Source organism: Phasianus colchicus, chromosome Z (genome assembly GCF_987193195.1).
Source record: "Phasianus colchicus chromosome Z, bPhaCol1.hap1.1, whole genome shotgun sequence".
Lineage (NCBI taxonomy): Eukaryota > Metazoa > Chordata > Aves > Galliformes > Phasianidae > Phasianus > Phasianus colchicus.
The window spans coordinates 32337081-32360470 of NC_143476.1; the positions used below are offsets into that span (position 1 = coordinate 32337081).

At 40.4% G+C, this 23390-nt stretch overlaps 1 protein-coding gene across 1 annotated transcript in view; it reads left to right on the top strand.

Moving 5' to 3' along the window:
• Nucleotides 1–1236: 1236 nt before the first annotated feature.
• Nucleotides 1237–23390, top strand: part of EDIL3 (EGF like and discoidin domains 3) — a 270698-nt gene continuing 248544 nt past the window's right edge. Inside the window, exon 1 of the mRNA XM_090131571.1 lies at nt 1237–1595. Coding sequence (XP_089987697.1) covers nt 1529–1595 — 67 coding nt within the window. The 5' untranslated portion in view covers nt 1237–1528. The remainder of the gene's footprint in view (nt 1596–23390) is intronic.

Here is a 23390-nt window from a genome sequence, read left to right on the forward strand (position 1 = left end):
AGTAGATGCAACCTTGGTGTGTGCAGCACATGCACACAAGACACGGGAAAAGTTTTGGTGAATGCTACCAGCTATTGTTTGTTCAGAGATATGCTGGAAGAAAGTCTGTGCTAGTATCTCTGCTACTGTGGGCTTCATTAGTGGAGGGAGGAATTTTTTCCTCTTTAGCTGCCCTAACCTGCTGGGTAATTTTGCAGTGCACCACGGAGCCTCACACCGCTGTACTGGGTGAAGTGGGTGTCTGCGTGCACCTGTGCCCTGCAAGCAAGCAGAAAATGCTGTGGAATCCTGGGTGAGAAGTGCCCTTTATCGAAGTGTGTTATTTCTAGTAATTTCATCGCTTAACCAACACAAAAAACCTGATCCTTGTAATTCTGTCCTGACACTGCGGTGTGTAGGAACTGAAATACCTCCAGTGTCAAAGGAAAATGCATTTAATTGCAGGCTCAGAAGTAAAAGCAGAGCTTTAGGGAAGAGCTGTCACCCTGCCACTTACAGGCACTTAGACGCAGACAAAGGGCTTGTAAGGAGAAGTTGGAAGCTGTGGTGAGATGGTAGCCACCAGGAGGGATGACTTAGCAGGTCATTCCACGGTATCGCCCTGTCATATGCATCAGGTTGATACTGTCAAGTGCATTCTTCTCACTCCGCAACTACATTAACATTTAATTCAGTACTAACATAGGCTCTTTCAGTAGAGGTGATGCGAAATACAAATATGAAATATATGAAGAGTCTATTGTCTCCCACTGGACTATAAATGCTTCTAGCCCTATCATCAACCTGTACAGGTCAGGCAGGAAAAGCAGCACCCATGATGCTGGCAGTGGTCCCACGCAGCACCTTTGGAGCCTTCATCCTCTACATGTTGGTGAATTCACCACCTTCTGCTTTCTTGTGGGGGATTGCTGTACGGGGCAGGCTGACACCCGGCCTGCGGCAGGGGGAGAAAGGAAGGACACTGATTTAGGATGAAACTACCATTCACTACTGAAAGGGATGGAAGGCAGGACCTTCACCTTTCCCTCTGTACCTCCGGCAGCGGGACTTCCGCGAGAAGAGGGCCATCAACACAATACCAACCAGCGCAGCAGCAGAGCACAGATCCCCGACCCCAATCACACCAAACTTTGCACGTTCCCAGATGGGGTCCCGGGGCACCTCGCTCCCCGCCGCGGTGGGGGCGGAGCAGGTGTCGGGGCGCGGCCGGGCAGCACCGCCTGCCGCCGGCACCGCCCCTCGGGAGCCGCTCGGAGAGGGTTTAGCGGCGGGACGGAGGCGGGTGTGCCGGCCAGGCTGGAGGCGCGGCGGCGGCACCTGGCGGGCGCGGCGGGGCAGCCTGCTCGTTGTTGGTAGGGCGGCGGCAGCGGGAGCAGCGCTCTGCCCGGGGCCGCGCCGGGAGGGACCAGCCTCGCCTCTTGCATCTCGAGGAGGAGGAGGCGGAGGAGGAGAAGAAGGAGGAGGAGGAGGAGGCTCTGCTGCTGCTTTTCCGTCGGTAGTAGCGGTGCGGCCGCGGGAGAAGAGGACGATGAGCCGTGCGGTGCTGGCCTGGCTGGTGCTCTGCGGGAGCCTGACGGCGCCGCGCCTCGCCCGAGGTGAGCTGCGGGGACGGGGACAGGTCGGGTCGCGGCTCTCTCGAAGTCGGAGCCCAAGTGCGCGGGGTCCGGGGGCGGGTCGCAGGGTGCCTCCGCCGCTGCTTCCCTCTTACTACCCTTTACAGATAAAATACTTCCCCGCGTTCCAAATAGTCGACAAGCGAGCCCTCCTCCGGCACGTTCTGTTTAGAAACTATGCTTAATTATTGCGTGGGGAAAGAGCTACCGTGAGAGATTAATCCAGATGAGCTGCTGAGGAGATTTGACCGCAGAGCTGTTCACATTTCTTTTTCTTGCTTCTGCGCCCCCAGCCATCAGGCTGGGAGCCGTGTACCCAGCGCAGCGCGGAGCAGTTCGCGGGCACGTCCGGGGGTACAGCATCGCGGCAGCGCTGAGCAGCGCTCGGTAGGCGACCCGCCTCTCCTTAACTAGGGCATCTCCAGACGGAGCATCAGCGGCGCCTTCTCCGTCTCCTGTGCCTCCCCCGCTGGAAAGGAAAAAAAAAAAAAAAAAAAAAGTCCCAAAAGCCAACTTTAGAGGTTTCTTGGTTTTCTTTATTATTATTGGAAATAACCACTGGTGGTTACTTGGGTTTTCCGTTTTCATATTAAAAAAAAAAAAAAAAAAAAGTTGCCGGAGCTCAGCTAGCAGCGGCGTGGGGCAGGGTGGGAGGAGGACGGGAGCCGCTGCCTCCACGGGCCCCCATTTTCCCACCGCAAGAAGCTCTCCGTGCCCGCCCTCCCCCCCCACCTGCCCCAGCAGCGATGAGGGAACCCCCCGGGAGGCAGGGACTCATCCTCTTTGTGGGGCTGTTTGTGTCCCTCCTAGCGCTGAGCACTGGGCAAACAGACCTCGGGGGGCTGAAGAACCTTTGTCTCATCCCAGCTGTGCCTTCCCTGAGCTTAATAGAACAAGTGTTATCCTAATGAGTAGTATAATGTTTTCATTGACTTGGACCTGTTCTCCCCACTATTCGCTTTTTTTTTTTTAATTTTAAAATGAAGCCAATGTATCAGTAAAATTGAATATTTTATTAGATCCTAAATTATTCAGCATTGTAGCTTCTCAAAATCCAATAACATTCACGCAGTTGCAGTGAGCATGCGATGGCTTATGCAATATGTCCTTGTACCTGCAGTTTATGCCTAAAGTCTTTTAAGCACTAGATGTGCCATAATTACTTTGCATTGGACTTCTGTAGGACTGAGGTGTCTTCTTATTTAAGTCTATCATCTAGCAGTGTTTTTAGGTAACTTCAGAAAGAGAGAACTTGATAGATTTTCTAGAGACGAGAAATAGAAGGTAAGAATCCATTTGTTCTGCAATTGCTTAAGCTGTAATTGTTCAGCTAAAGCGTTGTCCATGGCTTTCAAAATGGAAAAGAAGAAAATTAGTCTTTTTTTTTTTTTTTTTAAGCTGCAGCAGAATAAAATACTGATTGACAAGTCTGACATAGTGGGTTAATTTTGCTCACTATTAAAGCTTTTAATAAGTCTTCTCAAGTTACGTTAACTAAAGTAACAAACTCTTTGGAGCAGTTTTTGAACAGCATAAAACTTCTTGTTCATCCTTTGAATATGAGTTTATTTAGATAGTGAAGTATAGTGCGTATATCATGAACACCTATGGTAAAGTCATATGTATTTTGGCCAGTTATTCCTTGCTTTCTTTGAGGGATAAATTCTAGCTGCAGATCAAAGTTTGGTTGCATAGATCATTCCTGACTAGTCTTTCAAGTCTACTGTCGGATGAAAAATACAAACTGTCTGTTTAGTAGAGCACTGAAAAGCAGTGATGATATATATCAACAGGAAGTTGATCATCATCTGAAATACGTTCTTACTTTTGGTGTTTAGAACATATACACAGTGTTTCAGCAAATTGTTTTGATAAAGGGGGGAGGCAGAACTGGGAGAGGGGCAGGTGATGAGTCTTTCAGTGAAAATGGGAATGTTCTTCTTTGTGACTGGTCTGATAAATTAGGAATCTCATGCACTGTAACAGGAATCTGTTCTTCAGAGATGTGTTTATATGCATGTGTACAATGAAACAAGATTTCAAGGGTGCTGTGACTTCTACTCCGCAGCATTCAAGGAAGATGTCTGTGCATTTTTAACAAGTGGTGTCCTCTTATATTCATTTCCAAGCAGCTGTGAAGGTTTACATTTGCTTTGGTTGCTGTTCCTTAGTCAAATCGCAGCAAGAGCAAATCTAGTGTTTCACTGTGCAGTGGAGAGACAGTCACTACAAGAGTGACTGCAGAGTCTACAAGAGATGATTTCAGATGGAGGAGATTCAGTACATCTCATCTACAAAAGTTCCTTAGTCCCAGCATGTATATTCTTGTAACAAATAAACACAAGGCTACTTATAGGTTTCAGAAGAGCAAGTGAGGATTGGGATCAAATGAAAGGAAAACATAATTTAGAACTGATGGCTATCTTAGTTCCCAGATTTACCTCATGGAATGGGGTAAGCCGATCAGCTCCGTGATGGTGCTGTGAGCAAATCAGTGTTTTCCAAGCCTGTACATAAATGCTTTTGCAAAAGGATCTTCTGAAGGTTTGTCATTTGAGTTGTCTTTATCGCAGAGCTAGTCCTTAAATTGTGTTGTGTGTTTTGATTTTGCTTGACACGGAATTTTTATGTATGGTCTGCCTAGAAATGATGCTGGTGTTGCCAAAACCAAGAAGATCCCATGTAAGCCTGAGATAAAATATTTCTGAACTTTAAAGGAACTGTTTCAGAGACACTGCTTTTTCTCTGTTACAGTGGAAACCTTCACTCCCTCTGAGGCTTAAAAGTGTATGTATAGCCTCTTTCTGTGTCTGGAATGAGCTGCAGTGAGAAAAGCTGCAGAGAAACACGAGAGGTAAACTGTAGGGTTGTTCCTATGTAGCTATACCAAAGGACTGGAAAGATCACAAACGCTATTAAAGGCCAGCATTCCTCTGTTTCACTGAACACCTTTGCCTCTTTGGACAGTGTCTGCTTCTGTATTAACTGCTGACAGTGTGACCCTGCATAATGATTTCCACTGTTCTTTTAACAAATTACATTTGTATTCAAATTGATTTTCCATGACTGCTCATATAGCCTCCAGAAAGCATATATAGCAGATATGCGTTTGCATCCAGTGTGTCTGGTCAGCCCAGGACAGAATTTGATATTGAGCCATTCTATCTTATAACTAGAATTAATCATCCTGCTGGTATTATTGTTTGTGTGTGTGTGTGTGTGTGTGTGTGTGTGTGTGTGTGTGTGTGTTTTGTTGTGTTTTTAAGTATCCAACTTTGCCTTTCTCTGCCCTACTTATATCGTTTATGTTGTTTTTCAGAGGATGTATTTAATACAGAGCTGTGTTTCAATGGTAGCATAGTGAAAAGGATCACTGTATTATCTTCCCTCCCTCCCCCATTTTTCCAATTACCATCCAGTTGAAAATCAAGGCGATGATCCACTTCGGAAGTTATTTCAGAAGACAAAAGCTTTGCATTAGAATGCTGTTCTTTATGCCTTGAGCTCGCTATTTTTACAGCACTTATCCATACAGCAGGGCTGGCATACTTGCAGCCAGATATCCCATCAGTGCAAGTAAAGGCAATGGAACCTGACCCTGGAAAAGTGATGTTTAGGGGACTGCAAGAGTCAGAGTAAGTCTGTATCAATCGAAAATGTTGTGAATCTCATTGCAGTCACTGTGTTACTGCTTTCTCTGTTTTTTAAAATGTGTGTATTTACTTCAAACTTACATGAGCTCCAGAGCCAGGAGTATATCTGAAATCTTAGAGGATGTTCCGCATCACATTACAAATGATGCTTGGGCACCTTGAGGCCGTGCTGCCTCAAGTTAAAAAGAGTATGGGCTGAGCATCAGAACAACATTAATTTCTCTCTACTTCTTAAGAAATGTTTTCACACTGAGAACGTATGTTTAATTTCTGTTAGTCAGATGACACATTAGCAAATGAAGGATGTGATAAGGAGATGCAAACCTAAATAAGGATTCTAAGTACCATAAGATTTACAAAATTAAAAACCCTGGAAATTGCTGTGATATAATGGACGACCTGCACACATTTTTCATATAAAGGGTGTGAAGTGAGGATGTAAAAAGAAAGCCAATGAGAATGTAAGTTCAATGCACTGTGTCAGTGATAATGGCTTTATGTTTCCTTTTTGTTTTATTAATCAGCAAGCTGTGTTACTTTCCATCACAGTGGGAGTGTTCTATTTTAAGTTTAAAAAAACTGGAAAGTAAAATAGACCATGAGTTTCTGGTCTGAGCAGCAGGCACAGGGAGATTGCTCTCCTTGCTTATAGCCAGGGCAGGAGCATTGCAGTCCAGGTGGAAAGGCAAAGGTGTGAGCAAAAGGTGTGGTCAGCACGGGTCTGCGTCAGCTGTGGAGTTCTTCAGACTGCAGATTTGAATCTGAGTCCCAGTTTTGTTTTTGCACAGCCAGACTTTCTCAGCTTGCTTTCTTCTTCCTTTCCTGCTCCCATTGTATCTCCTTCTTTTTTCGTAATTGTTTTCAGTTTTAAACAACACGAGGTTTGCGTAGCCAGACCATGGCCCTGCTGTAAGGAAAAGACTATACAATTTAGGCCTATGCGACTTCTTTGTCTTTGGGTATCTTTGATTATCCTCTGAGCAGTAACTTTGACAGCTGAAAAAAGTAGAAGACAATTGCTTTGCCAATTTTTAGCTGCAGTAATTTTATTTGCCATGCTTCTGTGTAGGGAGGCTGACAGAATTTTTATAAAAACTACTTTTTTCCTATCATTGTCAAGATGCTGTGTCAACCTGTATAATTATGGAGAACTGTGACAGCAGTGCGTAAATAACAGTAATTTCTGCCCTGTGATTACTCATGTCTGTAGATTTCTACAATAGTGAAGCTACAACAGACGATTTAGGAAATACTTTTGGATAAGTCTTATATATGTGGTGTGTGTGAAAAACAGAAAACAAAGGAGGATTGATTTATTTTATTTTTAATATTTACATCTTCATGTCCACATTCTATGCATGCATTGCATCCTCTATCCCTGCTGGATATCATTGCACGCAAGCATTCCCTTTAATCCAGGCTTGCTCTCTGATTATTCTCTATTACAGTCCCATAGGCTGTACCACTTTAATCTGTTTGCCAGTTTTCATTTTTCTAGCTAAGTATTATGTTTTCAGACAGTGGCATGGGCTTTGAGACTGTTTTTTTCTTATCCGTACCCTTACCGGCTTTGCAACAAACAGAGATGGAGAAAATATCATTTGCTGTGTAACTTGTCAGGTTTCTTACTTCTGTGAGGAATTGGGCAGAATTGCCTTACAAGGGCTTTTGTAGGTTAAAAAAAGATCTAGTAGCTGATTGCTCTCAGATGCTGTTCCATAACTATTTAAAAACCTCTGAATGTCCATTTATTTGAACAGTTTTAAGGAAAAATTAGATTGATACAGTGAATGGGGAAATTTTGTCCTATTCTTATGGAAAGTAGCTAAAATGATGTGTTAGTTCTCTGCTATTGATGCTATTGTCTAATTTCTTAGATGTTTCTTTTATGTTTTACCTCATCTAAAATGATGCATTGGTTGTAAGTACTCCTTCAGGATAGAGATCAACCTCTTTAATAATAACTTTAATTTCCCTAGGTGTGACCAAGCCCATCCTGTTCTAACCTCTTGATTTCCTTCACCAGGCCTCTCTTTAATCTGGAGTACTTGCACAGCTGCATGTTTTCTTTCAGAAATGCAGTGTCTTCATTCCCTGAAATTTAAGCATATGCTTGTGCTTTATGGTTCTTGTAAATGACAGTTCTTGTTTTTCCTTTTACTTAACTCTTCCTGGAAGGTGGATATTGTTCATGAATTCAGCCTGCTACTGAAGACACAGTGAACAGCCAGAGATCAGCCAATAAAAAAAAAGGTAATTGCAGTAACGTCAGGCACAGTCAGGAATGCAGTAATCTCAGAGGTGTTGCATCGCTGGTGAAATCTGCTTGTTGAAGAAATCAAAGCAATGTTCTGAGCAAGAACTCTGAAATCTTCTGAGTACAAATCTGCTAGTTGCTGTTTACCACTGACATTTCCCTAACTTCAGCACTGTTGATGGTGTTACACAGAGCAACAGTGCAGCTTCTTGGGTGACTTATGCCAGGGTCAGCCAAAAGTGCAAGAGCTGCAGGTGCAAGGAGAGCGATGGGAGGAGGGAGGGATGAGCAAGTGGTATGGTGCTGTTGGAAACTGGATGTGCCCTCACAAGGTTTTTGCAAGGAAAAAGTACACATGCTTTTCTCAGTGGCAGCTTTGATATTTTTTCACAAAAAAACGCATTTCTGAACTTACCCTCCAAGTCTGTTTTTCACTTCCAAGCAGGTGAATTTAGACCATTCTGAGAACTTACACAAGATCATATGTTCCTCCACCCTAGGCATAAAATGCCACAGTCCTTCCTGCCCTTGTGTATAGGGAAAGCTCTGAAAGTAATGCATCCTATTTTATGATGATGTCCCATGATGTCAGAGGTGGAGATTGGTGGTATGGCAGTAGAGGTTGAACCTTCCTACCAGTATTCTGTTACATGTTGTTGCCATGTGACAGATGGCAGCAGAGGTACAATCTGGCAGAATGACTTCTGACATGTATGTGAAACAAAGATGTGCCATTGAATTCCTCCATGTGGAAAAAACTGTGCTCATTGACATTTATCTACACTTGCTGAACTTTTATGGAGACAAACCAGTGGATGTGAGCACTGTGAGGCAATGGGTGGTGCATTTCCCACTGCTGTCATCACTGCAGAAAGACAAGCCACGTTCCAGGTGTCCATGCATGGCTGTCACACCATAAAATGAAGAACATCTTGATCAGCTCTTCCATGCAGATTGGTGAATTATGACCTGGGAACTGTGTATGGAGATGAATATTGACTTCATTGTGTTGGCAATGTTGGAACGTTGTGAAGTTTGTACCAGGTGGGTCCTGTGAGTGGTCACACAGGAACAGAAAGAACACTGCATGCAAGTTTGGCAGGATCTACTGAACCAATATGAGGCTGAAAGTGACAGTTTCCTGGATCACATCATTACTGGTGATGAGACATGGAGTCATCACCATGAGCTGGAGCCAAAACGACAGTCTGTGGAGTGGTGATGTGTGAATTCCCCATTGAAGTCTAATTCAAAGATGCAGCCCTGAGTGAGTAAAGTGATGTGAAGTGTGCTGAGATAGAGATGGGGTGGTCCTTCTGGATTTCCTGGAACCTAGACAGCCATCAACTGTGGCCACTACACTGTGATGCTGATTAAACTGAAGGCTCAAAATTCCAGTCAGGTTAGAGAAGACGACAGACTTTCTCTGGCAGCATGATAACACCAGGCCCTATACCAGCTTGAAGATTGTGGAGCACATTGCCTGTATTGGCTGACCATCCTACCCATCCACTATACAGCCCAGATTTGGCACCTTCTTCCATCTGTTTAGGCTAACAAAAGATGAACTGTATGGGCAACATTTTTTCTATTGAAGACACCATTGCAGGTCACCTCCGCTGATGCAGATTTTAACAGGGATGGCATGCAGACTGTTATTCATCGTGGTGAAAATGGTGGTGACTATGCTGAAAAATAATGTTTTGTAGCTGAGAATTAAGTGGTGCTGTTCTTCTCTTTGTATCTGTTGTAGTTTGCATTTGGAGTAGCTGATACATCCTCTACTGTTGAGACCAGGTATAAACATCAGAACTATGAGTACTCTTTGTGAGTAGTCATTGTGTTTCTGTCTGCGTACTTGTTAAATTCTTGTAGCTGTAGGCAAAGGAGCAAATTCTGTGTTTCTCCTGCACCTCCTGGTCCAAAGCATCTGCCTGCTACCTCACTGTCCTGGGGCCAATTATGTGCCAATTAACAAAAATGTCCCTGATAGGTTATTTGATGAGGACAGATTACAGTGTTTTTCTTCCCTAATTATTTTACACCAAATATTTAGTTTATGGATAAAGATCGCTCCCTGGCCACAGGCAGCAGGCAGGACGAGATGCCTTTCTGACAAATTCTCCCCTTGTTCCTAAGCAAGTAAATTGATTTAAAGCTGCTGGTGAACAGATGTGGCTCTGGCTCCTCGTCTCGGCTAAAGGCTGAGCAGGGAGAGAGAAGCAGCCAAAAAGTGTAAAACCACAACGTGCTTCAGTTACTCTAAGAAACTCTTCAAAATGTTGACCTAAAGTATTTTGGTTGATTGTTCTGCTAGCAGTTCATACACGTGTGTGCGTGCTGAGTCTGGAGCACGTTGCCCTGAGAGCTGTGGGTTCCCCATCCCAGGAGGCACTCAGGGCCAAGTTGGGTAAGGCTCTGGGCAGCTTCATCTGGTGGGAGGCAGCCCTGCCCATGGCAGGGGGTTGGGGCTTGATGGTCTTTGAGATCTCTTCCAACCCATAGCACTCTATGATTCTGTGGTGAGTATTCACTGAATGTGTGACTTGATGAGGTGCCCTGACTTCATGAGGCAGTGTCCCCTATGTCAGCCTCACGCCAGCTGTGGAGGAGCTGTGTCTCTTCCTGGGGTTCTAGTAGACAAGTTTTGATTAATTTTTAATATGTTTCCACTGCAAAGCAATCTGCAACTAAAAATAGATCCATTGCTTTCTTTTCAAGTAGTGAATTGTGCTTATGATGTTACCCTTGAAGAAAAAAATCTGGATAAAATTTTAAATACCCACTAAACGTTTACTTCCAAGGCAAGGAAGGGGAGGGGTAACGTGTCAAATCTGTGCCCCAAGATAACCAGAATAAAGATCACTCAGATTTAATGTCGGTCATTCTTCTGAACTGGGTTTTTCTTCTAAAGCAGCACCATTTTCTGATCTGAAGAATTGTAACAAGAAACATTGGAACAAGGAAATTTCCTTCTTTCATGCTTCTTTCATTTTTCAAGACTCAAGAAGGTATGTTTTCACCCTGTAAGCCCTGGGAAAATTCTAGTCTGGTAGATACTGCTTCTTATGATAGCACCTTCCATAGCAATCTTTTGTCTCATGTTACACCATGCTTTCATTTTTTTCACCTGTGTATTGAAGTGTTCACCTTCCAAATGACACAAAGAGAGTCCCTGAAGTCTGAAAACAAAGGTCAAGGATTCACGTGGGTAGATGTCTATCACAAAGAAAAATAATGAGATTTGATAATATAAATCTGCAAAAAGACAGGATGTTAGGTTTTCTATAAACTCTTGCACTACAAGCGCTGCAGCTGCTTGCACATGGATTTTAGTGCGTGTGTATGTGAGGTGTTTGCATGCTGGTGATATTTACACAAAGTCTTGCAGGGATTTCACAAACAGGTAATCTTCTCAAATTGCTGTTTCAGGAGAACTCTCAGCTGGTGTTATTCCATGTTTTTGCTTTATTACTGCATATGCAGAAGATTCTCATTTCTTTTTCATTTTCAAAATGAGGTGTTAGAAGCTTTTAAAATTCAAATTGCAAATGCGTATTCTGTTTACAGCGTGGTACATGTATTTTGTAACAGTTGGAATAATTTTTAAAAGCCTTTAATATAGGATCTCGGAACACATTTTCTGTAGAAAAAGCAGCTTCAGAGCGAGTGTAGTTCTGTTCTGCCCATTTTCCTGTTAAGATATGGCAGTAAAATTACTGAAGATTTTAGACATATTACATCTGTTCTTTGAAAGAGAACAGCATAAAAGACATAAAATTACTGTTCTAGTAGATTACAAGCTATAGTGTATATCTGCTGAAATTGACTTTATAGTAGATGCTTCCTCTAAATCGATGCAGTTTAAAAATAAAATACTTACTTCTTTTGGATCATACCTTCCCTGAACGATGCAATAACGCTGCATTGACCTGTTCTTCAGCCTCATAGGCAGTGCCTCGGTGCTGGGCTCTGAGGAGCAGCTTCAAGGCCACAAGGGGATATAGCACTGATACTTGACCAGTGGATGGGTTAAAATGCTTGTATGTAAGGCCCTTCCTGTTGCAGACTTGGAGGAAAGGAAAAGTATTTACTCTTGACCCTCTTTAAGGCATAGTACAGCCTTTATTTTCCTGGTGAACATGAGTATTTGGAAGAAATCGTCCATATGGAGTTTGTGGTGGTGTTCTTGGGGCTGTGTAGGTGTGCTGACGTGATTCTGACAGAGCTCGTAGGTGATCAATGTGTCTTAAGTGGTGTGAATTGTAAAGAAATATCTTGTAGGAGAGGTTGGAGCATTACTGCATGACCATGCTGTTCTTGTGGCAGCTTTTGGCTTATTCTAAAATTATCTATACGCACCAACACATGACAGATCTTTATACAGTATTTATGTTCTGAGATCTTTATACAGTATTTATGTTCTGAGATGTTTACCGAATTGTCGATAATGGCGGTGACAGTTATAAAGAAAAAAACATATTCTGCATTCAATGCAGCCAGCTCAGGCTTCCAAACATTTTCTGGGAGCATTTTCCTGCATTAGAAATGACTATATTTATCCTTGGTATCTGTATAGTGACCTAGTTTATTTATTGCTAACTACTCCGAATTTTTAGACTGCCTGTGCTGTTGTCTGGAAGAGCAAAGAGATGTTTGTTTGTTTGTTTATTTTTGTGAGAAGAGGTGCAGTTCTCTTTTGTTTGCTTGGATTTTTTACTTCTTCAAGCCTCTGGCTTTTATGAGATCCTACTTTCTTCCTTTGAAAAGGGGCTTTCTGTGCAGTTTTTCCATTCTCCTGGAACTCTCCTGATACATTGAAAGCTTTCTACTAGATCTAAAAATTACCACTGTTACCAGCTGGAATGGCCAACGACTAGAATCAGATGATACTGCAGAACAGTTAAGGCAGAAAGTTCAGGCAAAGGCTTCACTTTGTCAAACACAGTATTATTTGAAAATGTTTTTCATATTAATCTTTTTTATTGTACATTAATCTGCTGCTTCTTTTCTCTGGATTGGAATTTTCTTTTATTTATCATTTCTTTTATTTCCTTTTCTTTTTTCTTTTTCCTAATGTTGAACTAACTTGAGCTTCTGGATTTCTGATTTTTCAATCAGTTCTTCAAAGACCAAGAGGTCTGATAGATATTAATCTAAATTTGATGTTGGAAGTAGGTCACTATTCATATATAACTCTTTCAGGAATCTGGATTTTTGTGGCTGATGTTGGTTTTGACAACCTTGGGATATCTCTTTTGAATACAATGAAATAACTTTACACCAAAGCTTCCTCTAGATTAATGCCTGCAGCTTTGCCAGAACCATTATCTGTATTGCAAGCTGTCTCTCCATGTCCAAATCCAGTAATTAAGTCTTCAAATCATGTATGCCTGCTTTTTTATTATAATAAGTAAATTCTCGGGTTTTATGTTTTCCCTTCGGGAAAGAGCTGCAGTAGAACTCACTAGAGGACTAAAACCTCTGAAATTTTCATTTGTTGCTTTATGTTTTCTGGTTTGGACTCATCTCTTAGACAAAAACAGGAAGGAAAAACTGACAGCGCTGCATTAGATGCTTTTGTTCCCTAATTAGTGCAAGTTTCTTTATGGTCTGATATGGAGTTCTTAATCTGGGTTGCTTGCTTGCCATTAATATAAAATATCTCGGCATTCTTCTCCACCTCTGATTTTGCAATTATAGGTACCAGGAAAAAGAAGAAGGTTATTGGAGATTTGCTGACAAGGGATGGATGCAACCAGCTTTGAACCTGTTATCTTATCATGGTTGTTTGGGGTGGTACACAGAGATTAGGGCCAGTGATAGAAGGCCTGGCAAAGAAAATATGGAGTCATGGCTGTGTGGGACAAGTGATTTAGTGTGATACTGGGCACAGAAAGCAGAGATACTAAATGCTGCCTTGGTCCTTCGCAGCCAGGTCTATTGCTATTCCCACATCCAATATGGGCTATAAATTGGATGAAAAAGTTGGTTGGATGATGGGACTTGGAGGGCAATTATTGATATTGGCCTACAGCAACTGGGGAACTGATGGGTTCTGTCTTGTAACTCATTTAACATCTTTATCCATTACCTGAAGGAAGTCATGGGGGGCTTTTTGACTGAGTATGTGAGTGACACAATCTGCATAACCACAGAATGCCCCTCAAGGTGGGGCTGCCACCCAGAGAGGCCAGACTGGGTGAAAGGAATAGTAGGAACCATAAAAAGGGACAAATGCAAAGTGCTGCCTTAAGAAAGGAGAGCTGCTATAAGGTGGTCTGTTTGGGATACCCAGCTCAGGAAAAACCTGGATAAACTAAGATAAAAGGTCAGGAGAGACCACAGCAGTGGTCAGGACTGAAGACCGTGCCCTGCAAGGGAAGGCTGCAGGACTGTGGCTGTTTCAGTCCTGGGAGATTTTGGGATTCTAGTGGCAGCCCCAGTGCATGTGGGAAGGAAATCGAGGAGATTGAAGATGGACTTATGCATAGTAGCACATGGTAGGAGAGTAGAAATTTGTTCTTTAAATTTGATCCTTGCTGTAGGGCAAGCGTGAAGAGTTATGCCCCTTCCAAGACCCCTTTTGACCAGTTGTGTGACATTCAGATGGTTTTGTACAACTACTCTTCTGCAGAATACTGATTTTTTTTTTTTTTTTTATTTTTCCTTTCTATGTAGAGATTGATTTTATGTGTATACTACTAAAAACAAAATCTTAAGATCTGCTGCAGGGTACATCTGATATTTTTTCTTTCTGTTTTTGATTGCTGACTTGTTTTATAATTGTTGTGTATCATTAATACAGTAGTCTAAGCAATGTAAAGCAAGCTTTGATTTTCAGTGTGTGTGTTTTTTTTTTTTTTTTGGTGTTGCAGTTTTCCTTCTGTAGTTTTGTGTCTAGGTAGGCTGGCAGTAAGAACTCCAAACCATTATTAACTTCCTTTTATGCTTGTTTATGAAATACAAATGAAATAAAATGGTTGACGATACATACAAATTCTCCTTGAAAGTTTTACTCCTTGAGATGTTAATAATGGAAACATCCAGTTTCCAGATTGTGACAGAAAAACATCTTTTTCAAGGATATTGGAATGAAGTTATAAGTCTGCGTTTTAAAATGCAGTCTTGATTTGGTACAGAAGATCTTAGACAGAAACCTCCTGCTAAGGTGATGAGATTTACGAATTTAAGATTCAGTGATCATGCAAAGAGTTCAATAATTCTGCTGATATGAGTGTTAAGGGAAGAAATTAAAAATGAACTGAATTGGTGATTCATTTTGGTTACGCTCTGGGGAAAGACCAGACATTTCCTAATAATTAATTATCTAATTTAAAACCTCCTTGTTTCTTGGCTGAAGTAAGAAGCTAGATATTTTGTATAATAAAGCAGCTGATCTTTAAAACTAATGGGAAGTGCAGTTATATTTTTTAGAAAAGCTATATGCTCTTCAGTTCATGAGGCTCTGCTTCAAGGAATTAGTTTTGAGCAAATTAGCCAGTAAAAGAAGGTACCTTGAGCTGATTTATTAATAAATGCTATGTATAAACAGCAATCATCAGTATGGCAGTCTGGCAGTCTGCATAAGAGGAAAAAAATGTGCATGAATTGCACAGTATTGGTTACTACCCATTAATCATGTGCTGTGTTTCTCTTAGTTACATATGAAATGCTTCTTTTATTTGAAAAATGAATAAATGTAGCTTGAATAAGCTGAGCAGTTCTAGAAAGTTTTCATTGCCTTTGATTGCCTTATTGCAAGTAGAGAGTGCTTAGTATTATTTACAGTAAAAAAAAGACACAATCTTGCAATGCTGTGGATTCTGAAAATGTATTCTTGAACGTAAACATTTTGCTGTTTATCATGAAAGTCATCACGTAGAATTATATTCAGTGTCAATATTCAAATTCCTGTAGTTTCCTCTAGAACTACAGCAAATATCTCTCAGCCAAATGTACCACTGTGAGAACCCTGATTTATGGGTATCCTTTCCATTGTTAATTTTTCATTACAATTCTGAAATGGTGCCAGCAGTGCTGATATGACACTGGTGGCATAATGCGTGGAGGATGCTTAATATCTTTGACAAAAAAGTTGCTGATATCTGTTACTCCTATTTAGTGCATTTGGCTGCAGTAATTGACTGTGGTTTATTTTCAAGCCATTGGCTTGATTTCCAGTTGTGCTACTGCCATACTACTGTTACTGTAATTTCAAGTCTAGTGCATGAAATTGCTATGCAAACATTATGGTTGATAGTAGGGCTGGGCACTACTTTTTTGTTTTTGCAAGAAACTGTTTTGAGTTGCAGTAGAGCCAATGACATGGTGCAAGCTTTCATGGCTAATTTTTGAAAATCATTATTAAGTAAATATGTATTGCTGGCTTTAAATATCTCTAATCTCACAGTCTCTAGGGATGCATCAGCTGGCACCACTGCATTGTATATAGCTGACTGTATGAGGAAATGAATGCCAAAACACTGCAGCTTAAAAATACTGTTAGAACATAGGTGATGGCTTAATGAAGTATGAGACAGCAGTGGTCAAAATGGCTGTGGTGGTGATTTGCTGTGACTAATGATGAGTGTATAGTATGACAAGGAGAGTTTTAAGGATGGGTTCAGAGAAAATGAAAGGCAGCTTTGTTGAACTTCTGGGGAAAAAAAAAAAATCTTTCCAAGGCTAAATGGCAGTATGGAGGAGAATGAAACAAGTTGATTTGGAGATGACTTCTTGAATACATGGAAGGTTCAGCTAGACTTCTCGTTACTGAGTAAGAGATGATATGTTGGAAAGATCCTTTCAAAGAGCTTTGAAAATACTGAGTAGTGACATATGCTAGATGTGATAGGAAAAGGTGAGAAAACGGAGTAATGATCTAGTTAAAGCAAAATGCTTGTATAATACTCCACAGTAGTATTCAGAAAGTCATCATCTATTCTATTCCTGAAAGCACAAGTGAAAGATGACAAATCAATACAAATTCAAGCAAATGAGAACTTGTGATAATTAGCTGTGCCAGTGGATTGGAAAGGCTGTGTCTTACGGATGCAATTAAAGAAAAAATTCAGCAGAATGTCAGCCAGCAGTAGTCCCAAATTTCTCCATTTTTAGAACCAAGTGGTGAGCAAAGAAGGTGAGCAGTATTGCAGTGTTCTTACTTGTACAGTATAAGCTTTTGTAATTGAAGATTATTCACATAAAGTGAAGCAGTGGAGATATCTGAAGACTTAAAGGAAGTAGTTTAATTATTAGTTAAGGTAACAGAATGAAATAGAAATTTAAACAAGGGGTGATGAACCTGTAGTAGAGATTTTGATGGGGAAAAAAAATGAATTCATTTCAGTCTTAATCCCTAGTCACTTTTTTTAAAAGGAAAAGAGTACTGGAAAGTCACTTATTCAGAAGGATTCCACTATTTACGGAATGTGGGAAATAGTGAGCTCCCAGACCAATGTGCATATACAGGAATTGCACTATACTGGGTTGAAGATGTGAGATTCTTATACTCTCCATCCAAGGAAATGAGATCCAGGTGCCTTGGTCAGGTGTGCTCTGAATTTATCCTAACTAATCTGAATAATTATGGGACTACAGCCTTGGAAAAGTCATGCAGTCAATGGAGACCATTTCAGATTTAGGTCATGAAGATCAAGGTGTTAGATATTTGTGGCCAAAAAACACATTGTCAGTACAAATGATATTATATTAAACAAAACTGAAAAGTTGGATAACTTTTGCAGGCAGATCATGCCAGTATCATCAGCCCCTTTTTTTTTTTTTAAAGTGACCTGATTGATGATTTAATTGCATTGACTTTCAGAAACTTATTTATCTTAGGCAGTATCTGAAATTTTTAGAAGGCCATGTGTAATGATTCAATCAACTATTTAGGTACTAGAACATCTTTCAAGAGAAAAAGAAATAAATGTGATATTGTGTTATGTAGCATTATTCAGATCTGACTTATCAGTTCTGTTTAATATCTTTATTGATTGTGTGAATGAGGGAACTGAGTGCAACCTGAGTAAGTTTGCAGATAACAAGCTGGGAGGAAGTGTTAGACTGAGAGTACAAAATCTCCATGGGATCTGGATTGGCTGAATAGAATCATTAAGGTTGGAAAAGACCTCTAAGATCACCTGGTCCAACTGTCCACCTACCACCAATATTGCTCACTAAACCATCTTTCTAAGTACTACATCTATGCTTTCCTTAAACACCTCCTGGGATGGTGACACCATCACCTCCCTGAGCAACCTGTTCCAATACCTCACCATTCTTTCTGCGGAGTTCTTCCCAGCATCTGATCTGAACCTCCCCTGGCACAACTTGAGGCTGTTACCTGGGAGAAGAGGCTGAACCCCACCTCATTGCAGCCTCCTTTCAGGTAGTTGCAGAGAGTAATAAGGTCTTCTCTGAGCCTCTTCCAGACCAAAGACTGCCAGCTCTTCGTAAGAGTTGTGTTCCAGACCCCTCACCACTGTGCTGTGCTTCTCTGGGCACACTTCAGGGGATCAGTATCTTTCTTGTAGTGAGTGAACACAATACTCGAGTTGTGACCTCACCAGAGCTGAGTACCGGAGGACGATCATTTCCCTGCTCCTTCTGGCTATACTATTTCTGATACAAACCAGGATGTTCTTGGCCTTCTTGACCACCTGGACACACTGCTGGCTCATGTTCAGCTAAGCACCAAGCAGCATATCTGGATCCTTTTCTTCCATGAAGCTTTCCAGTCACTGTACCTCAGTGCTGTGGTGTTGCATGGGGTTGTATTCTTCTCTAACCTCCACTTTCAGAATATTTTAGATATCTTGTGCTTAAATTGTATTAAAAAAGCTATGTAAATTAATGCTTAAAAATAATGGAACACTGAGGAAGAGAGAAACTTCTTACACTATGTCTCCAGTCTGCACAAACTAAAAAGGAGATTGCATGTTCAAATAATTCTACATTAACTTAGTCATGAAACGGTTGAAATCAAGCTTTCTTTTATTTTAAAGATGAAAAAAACTGGCAGTAAGCAGTAGCTAGAAATGAACAAGGTGAAAGATTTATACTTTTGTTACCTGGCTTTTTAGGGAAAGAGTGTGAAGTAGACCTGATTGAAAATCATCAGTCTTTTCATACTATGAAGCTTTTAAAATTGTAGATTGTTAGAAGATTTTCAGTGGACATTATTTACTGCGAAAATAAAACGAGTGGAAGACAGATTTTGCATAGTTTAATGTTTTTATTCAGACGTACTGGAAAAAAAAATAAATGGCAGAAACCTTTGCAGAAGTAGTTGATTATAGATGATAAGAGAAGATTAACCACAGAAATACAAGTAACGAATGTTATTTATGCTTTTGTCTCGATTGCCTTCTGTCAGCAGTTGCTGTTTTCAGGAGCCCTGTTCGCATCTGTTTGAAAGCATGCAAGCGGTTTTTAGGCATCTTTGAACTACCCCTATTTCTAATAGCTGAAATGCTGGCCTTAGGTTTTTCACAACAAACAGAGCATTGAAGGCTGCTCCATCCCTGTGTACGAATTGTGCAAAGCTGTGGTTATTACATGAATTATGACTAGTTCACATAAGAAAGTAATGTTTTCCTAGCACTTTCTGTGGCCATTTAAACTCAAGCATCCATCTAGCTCATAGTTAATTAAAAAAAAAAAAACAAAAAAATACACGTGTTAAAATGTGTTCTGAAGAAACTGGAATAGGTTGAATAGGTAGAACAGGAAGCTGTAAAGGAGTAAAGGTATGATTGAGTATGATAATATTATGAACCTGTACTGTATCAGTAGTATTTCAAATACCTAGGCATGGTATTTAGCAGTATCAGTTTGCCTGGGAAATTTCCTGCTTGAGCTGTCTTCCCCAGAGGTATGTTTTTTTTTTTTCTTTAATTGCTTTTCTCTCTTCTAATAAAAGGAGGTAACAGATGTATTTTGTTTGTGTTGGATGCGAGCAGTGCTGTGACATGTCATAAACTTTCTGGATTTTAATTTTTGCATGATAAAAGTTTATTTTAATAGTGAAAACAAATGCTAAAAAATATTTATTTCTAAATCAATTCAAGTGAATTCTGCGGCTGCTTTTTGTGGTGATTGAGCAAGATGGAACAAACTCTGTTAGAGATCTTGTGTAGTTTGAAGTTCATTGATGTTACAAGGATACTGCCGATGCCTATGTGTGTTGGTCACACCCATTTTTGGTGGAGCTTTTCTCTGTCTCTAGAATGATGATGAAGTACATCAGATTACATTAGGTGAAGTACACTTAAAAGGAGGATGCCAAGAAGAAGGCATCTGTGCAGGTTATGAGAGCATATGTAGATGCAACATCCTTCTCACGGTAATATGAAAACTGTCTTCTCTATTGAACTGTCATGCTGTTTTGGTTTTGTTTGCAATGGTATTCCCATGGTGTTCCCATGGCTTGGTTGGAGAAGAATCAGGGAAGTGTTCATAAGAATTTCAGTAAAATTAGTGAAACGATGTACTTGAATGAAGAGGAGAGGAATGTAACCTCTGCCAAATCCAAACAAATGATTTCTCCGCTTTCTTTTGAATTTCTGCTGTTTGCTTGTGCATTAGTTTGTTTGTTTTCCCCAGTAACCAAAGTTATTAAATCCAGTTTTTAGAAAGGATGGTTTTGAGATCAGTGCATGAAGGGATTGTTTCCTGGTTATCTAGACCAAAAGGTTTCAAATGCAAATGCTTTAAAATCAGAGGTTTTAAATATAGCCCATTGTTGACAGCTATGCTTGAGTTATATTTAAGCTATTTCCCATTTCTCTCATTAGCTTCTTAAGTACTGAAGTTTTCAAGAGTAAGGAAGTAAATCATACTGATTACAGGCTTTCTGGTTAAACAGAAATAGTAATTTTCTGCACTAGAATTGCATGCATTTTTCATTTAAAAATAATTAGATGTATATAGTGAATTAGCTTAAAATTTCCAATTAAAACCACTGAGTAATATAATAGAAGAACTTCCTGAAGCAAATGAAATTCCAGACTTCTGTAACTATCTTTAGAAGAAAATGAATTTGTATAATGCATATTTTTTTGCAACAGATGAAGTCGCGGCTCTTCATAAAAGGCAGAGAACAAAGAAAAGATGAGTGCTTATGTTAGATGAGCCGTAAGAATTGGATATTTCCTGGACATTGTGGGTAGTTATCAGAAATGTGGTTGCTCAGTTGTGTGTTCTTGATTATCAAGGTATTTCACATACTGTGGTAAGTAAGAGAAGCCTAACAAAATAGCAAAAACTGCAGTTTACTTAATTCCGTAAGGAAATGCATCCTAAGGTTTGTATAAGAGCACCCAGTCATGTTCCCCTTCTGTTTCCCTGGATGGAAACTGGATTTTTGGCTGTTGTTCAGCAGGGACTTATGAAGTCAACAGTATGCTGTATTTACAGTTCTGTGGCTATCTGAAGTGGGAGTTATGTGTTTCCTTTCACCAGTAATGCCACAAGAGGATTTAAATTATCTGGCACAATTTTAGTCAGCTACTATTCCCACAGAAAAGCCTGAGAACAGCAGAATCATCAAAAAGATAGACTAGGGTAGGTAGGTCAAAGGGAAAAGACAACCATGTAGATAATAGTAACACCTTCTTCAACATTTAAACATCAAGTTGAATGCTTCATGAAAGATTCAGTCATGGGATTATTATTATTATTTTTTTTTACCTCAGTTGTGGGTTACAAATGTATATGATTGAAAGTCAAGCTAAATTCTTGAGGAAAAGAAAGGAAACCACCTCCAAATGAGTCTTAAGTAAATCTGGTATGTTTGTAATACCAGAAACAAAGCATGTCTTCTCTGTATCTCTTAATAGATTAGATATCTCTTAATAGATTAGGAACGAGCTAGTGGGTCTGAAGTTTGTGCAGTTTTTATAGATTTTATGAAGATGAAAAACATTTTTCTTGTTCATTTGGTTTGCAGACTCATTGAAAACTGACTCTTACCTGAATCAAAATCAACTCTAATGAAGAGCTAGTTAAAGTTTTGGAACATCTTGCATTTGATTTGAAGTATTCAGACCATGATAATTGATATAAATGCCATTTCCCTAGATGAAAATCATATCCCAGGATTGGAACACTTTGTATCCGGGTATACATCTTGTTCTGCATTCCTAATGTATGTATCCTGGTGAAGACCATGTTTGTTACCAGGAAGAGGATTTAGACCATTACCCAGAATGGTAGAAACAGAATTCAGAAACCATCAAGTGGCACTCAGTGGCCTATTTAGGTTGTGTAAGTGCACATACTTCGCAGGTCTTTGTTTCATATGTAAAACTAAGAGATTAACTTTCAAAAAGTATTTTCTTGAATCTGCTTACACAAGTTGCACCTATTGCCACTACTAAGGCTGCTGCCTTTTGCAGTTCACACCTTCTTGTTCAGGCAGTGGATGACAAAACAGTAGGTTTGAATCAGACTGATATGAGCCATGTAGGTATGAAAAAGTGCTAGGGAAATAAGCAGAATCTTGAAAGAGTTTCTTGAAGGTCTTCATGGTTGAGACTTATACCATGGTACAAATTTTCAGGCAAAGCTGATACTGCTGGCTGCTTCAGTGAAGTGCATGCAGTGTAGAATGATGTTGCATAGTGATACATCTGCTGCAGTCAAAGAATAGCACTGTCCCAACACTGTGCACACCTGTGTCCATGCAGCTCTGGGTGCTGTGTGGGTTCTGTTGCCTTCAGGGAAATTTGAGCTCCTCTGTATAGCATAGACCTGCTCAAGATAGTGTGCTTAAAATTTTTTTGCCTGATGGAAACAGGAAAATGAAGTGGGAAGTATAAATAGCATTTCCCATCTCTTAACTTTGTTAAATCAACTAAATCAACTCCTGGCTTGATTTAACAGCCATTGGGCAAATATTTAACTGTATTTATTGTGTTTTTTGACTTATGTTCAGCTTGCCTGTTAATTAGCCAGCCATATGGAAGATGGCAGTACTGCTGTAGGATCAATCACATCTGCAGACATCTGTGTCAAACAGGTAATTCCTTCAAAGTGGAGAGAGCTGAACTGTCATAGCCCACACAGGGAAGTTTAGAGGCAATCAGTTTTCTTTAGGTTGCTGTATTATATTATTTTTTTGTACACACTGTACGTAACCACAGCCCAGTATATGCTGCAAGCACTTTGCCCGTCTGTTGCATTGGTTCAGCACTGGTGGAGCAGTGACTGAGGGTGCTCAGCACTGGTTGTGCCAAAGGCAAATTGCACATCCCTGGTGTAAAGAAGCAATGCAGAGGAAACAGGGTTCTGTCATCTGCAAAAAGCATCCCTGTGTTATTCCCTGCTCGGGGCTTTGCCTCAAGGCACAGACCAGCACCGGGACTGTATTTTCTGCTTTCATCTGTCTTGTCCCTTTCCTTTCTTTTTCCTTAGTTTGTTTTCCTTTTTTTTTTTTTTTTTTTTTTTACCACAAACACAAACATCCATAGTTTAGTAATTAAATGTGAAGGATGTTTTCTGGGACAGAAGGAGGTGGAGTAGCGTCCTGGGAGGAAATTTGAAAGCTGCCCTTTGCCAAGTGCTTAGAAACTGTGAATCAGCAGGAGGGAGGGACTATCATAAAAAAGATCACCAGGATGTTTCATCTGTGTAAAATCAGAGAAGCTCGTCATGTTATCGAGCAGCCAAGTGTCTTTTGTTAATTCTTACCCTTCTTTGCTGTGCATTCTGTACTTAGAAATCCTACCAGAACAACAAAAAAAATCTAAATGTCACCATCCGTTTCTGTGCGGAAAAGTTACAGTTTTTATGTTCTTTTGAATTGTTCAATTAATAATGTCTTCTCCTTTTTACAGCCATTTTTATAATTATGATAAA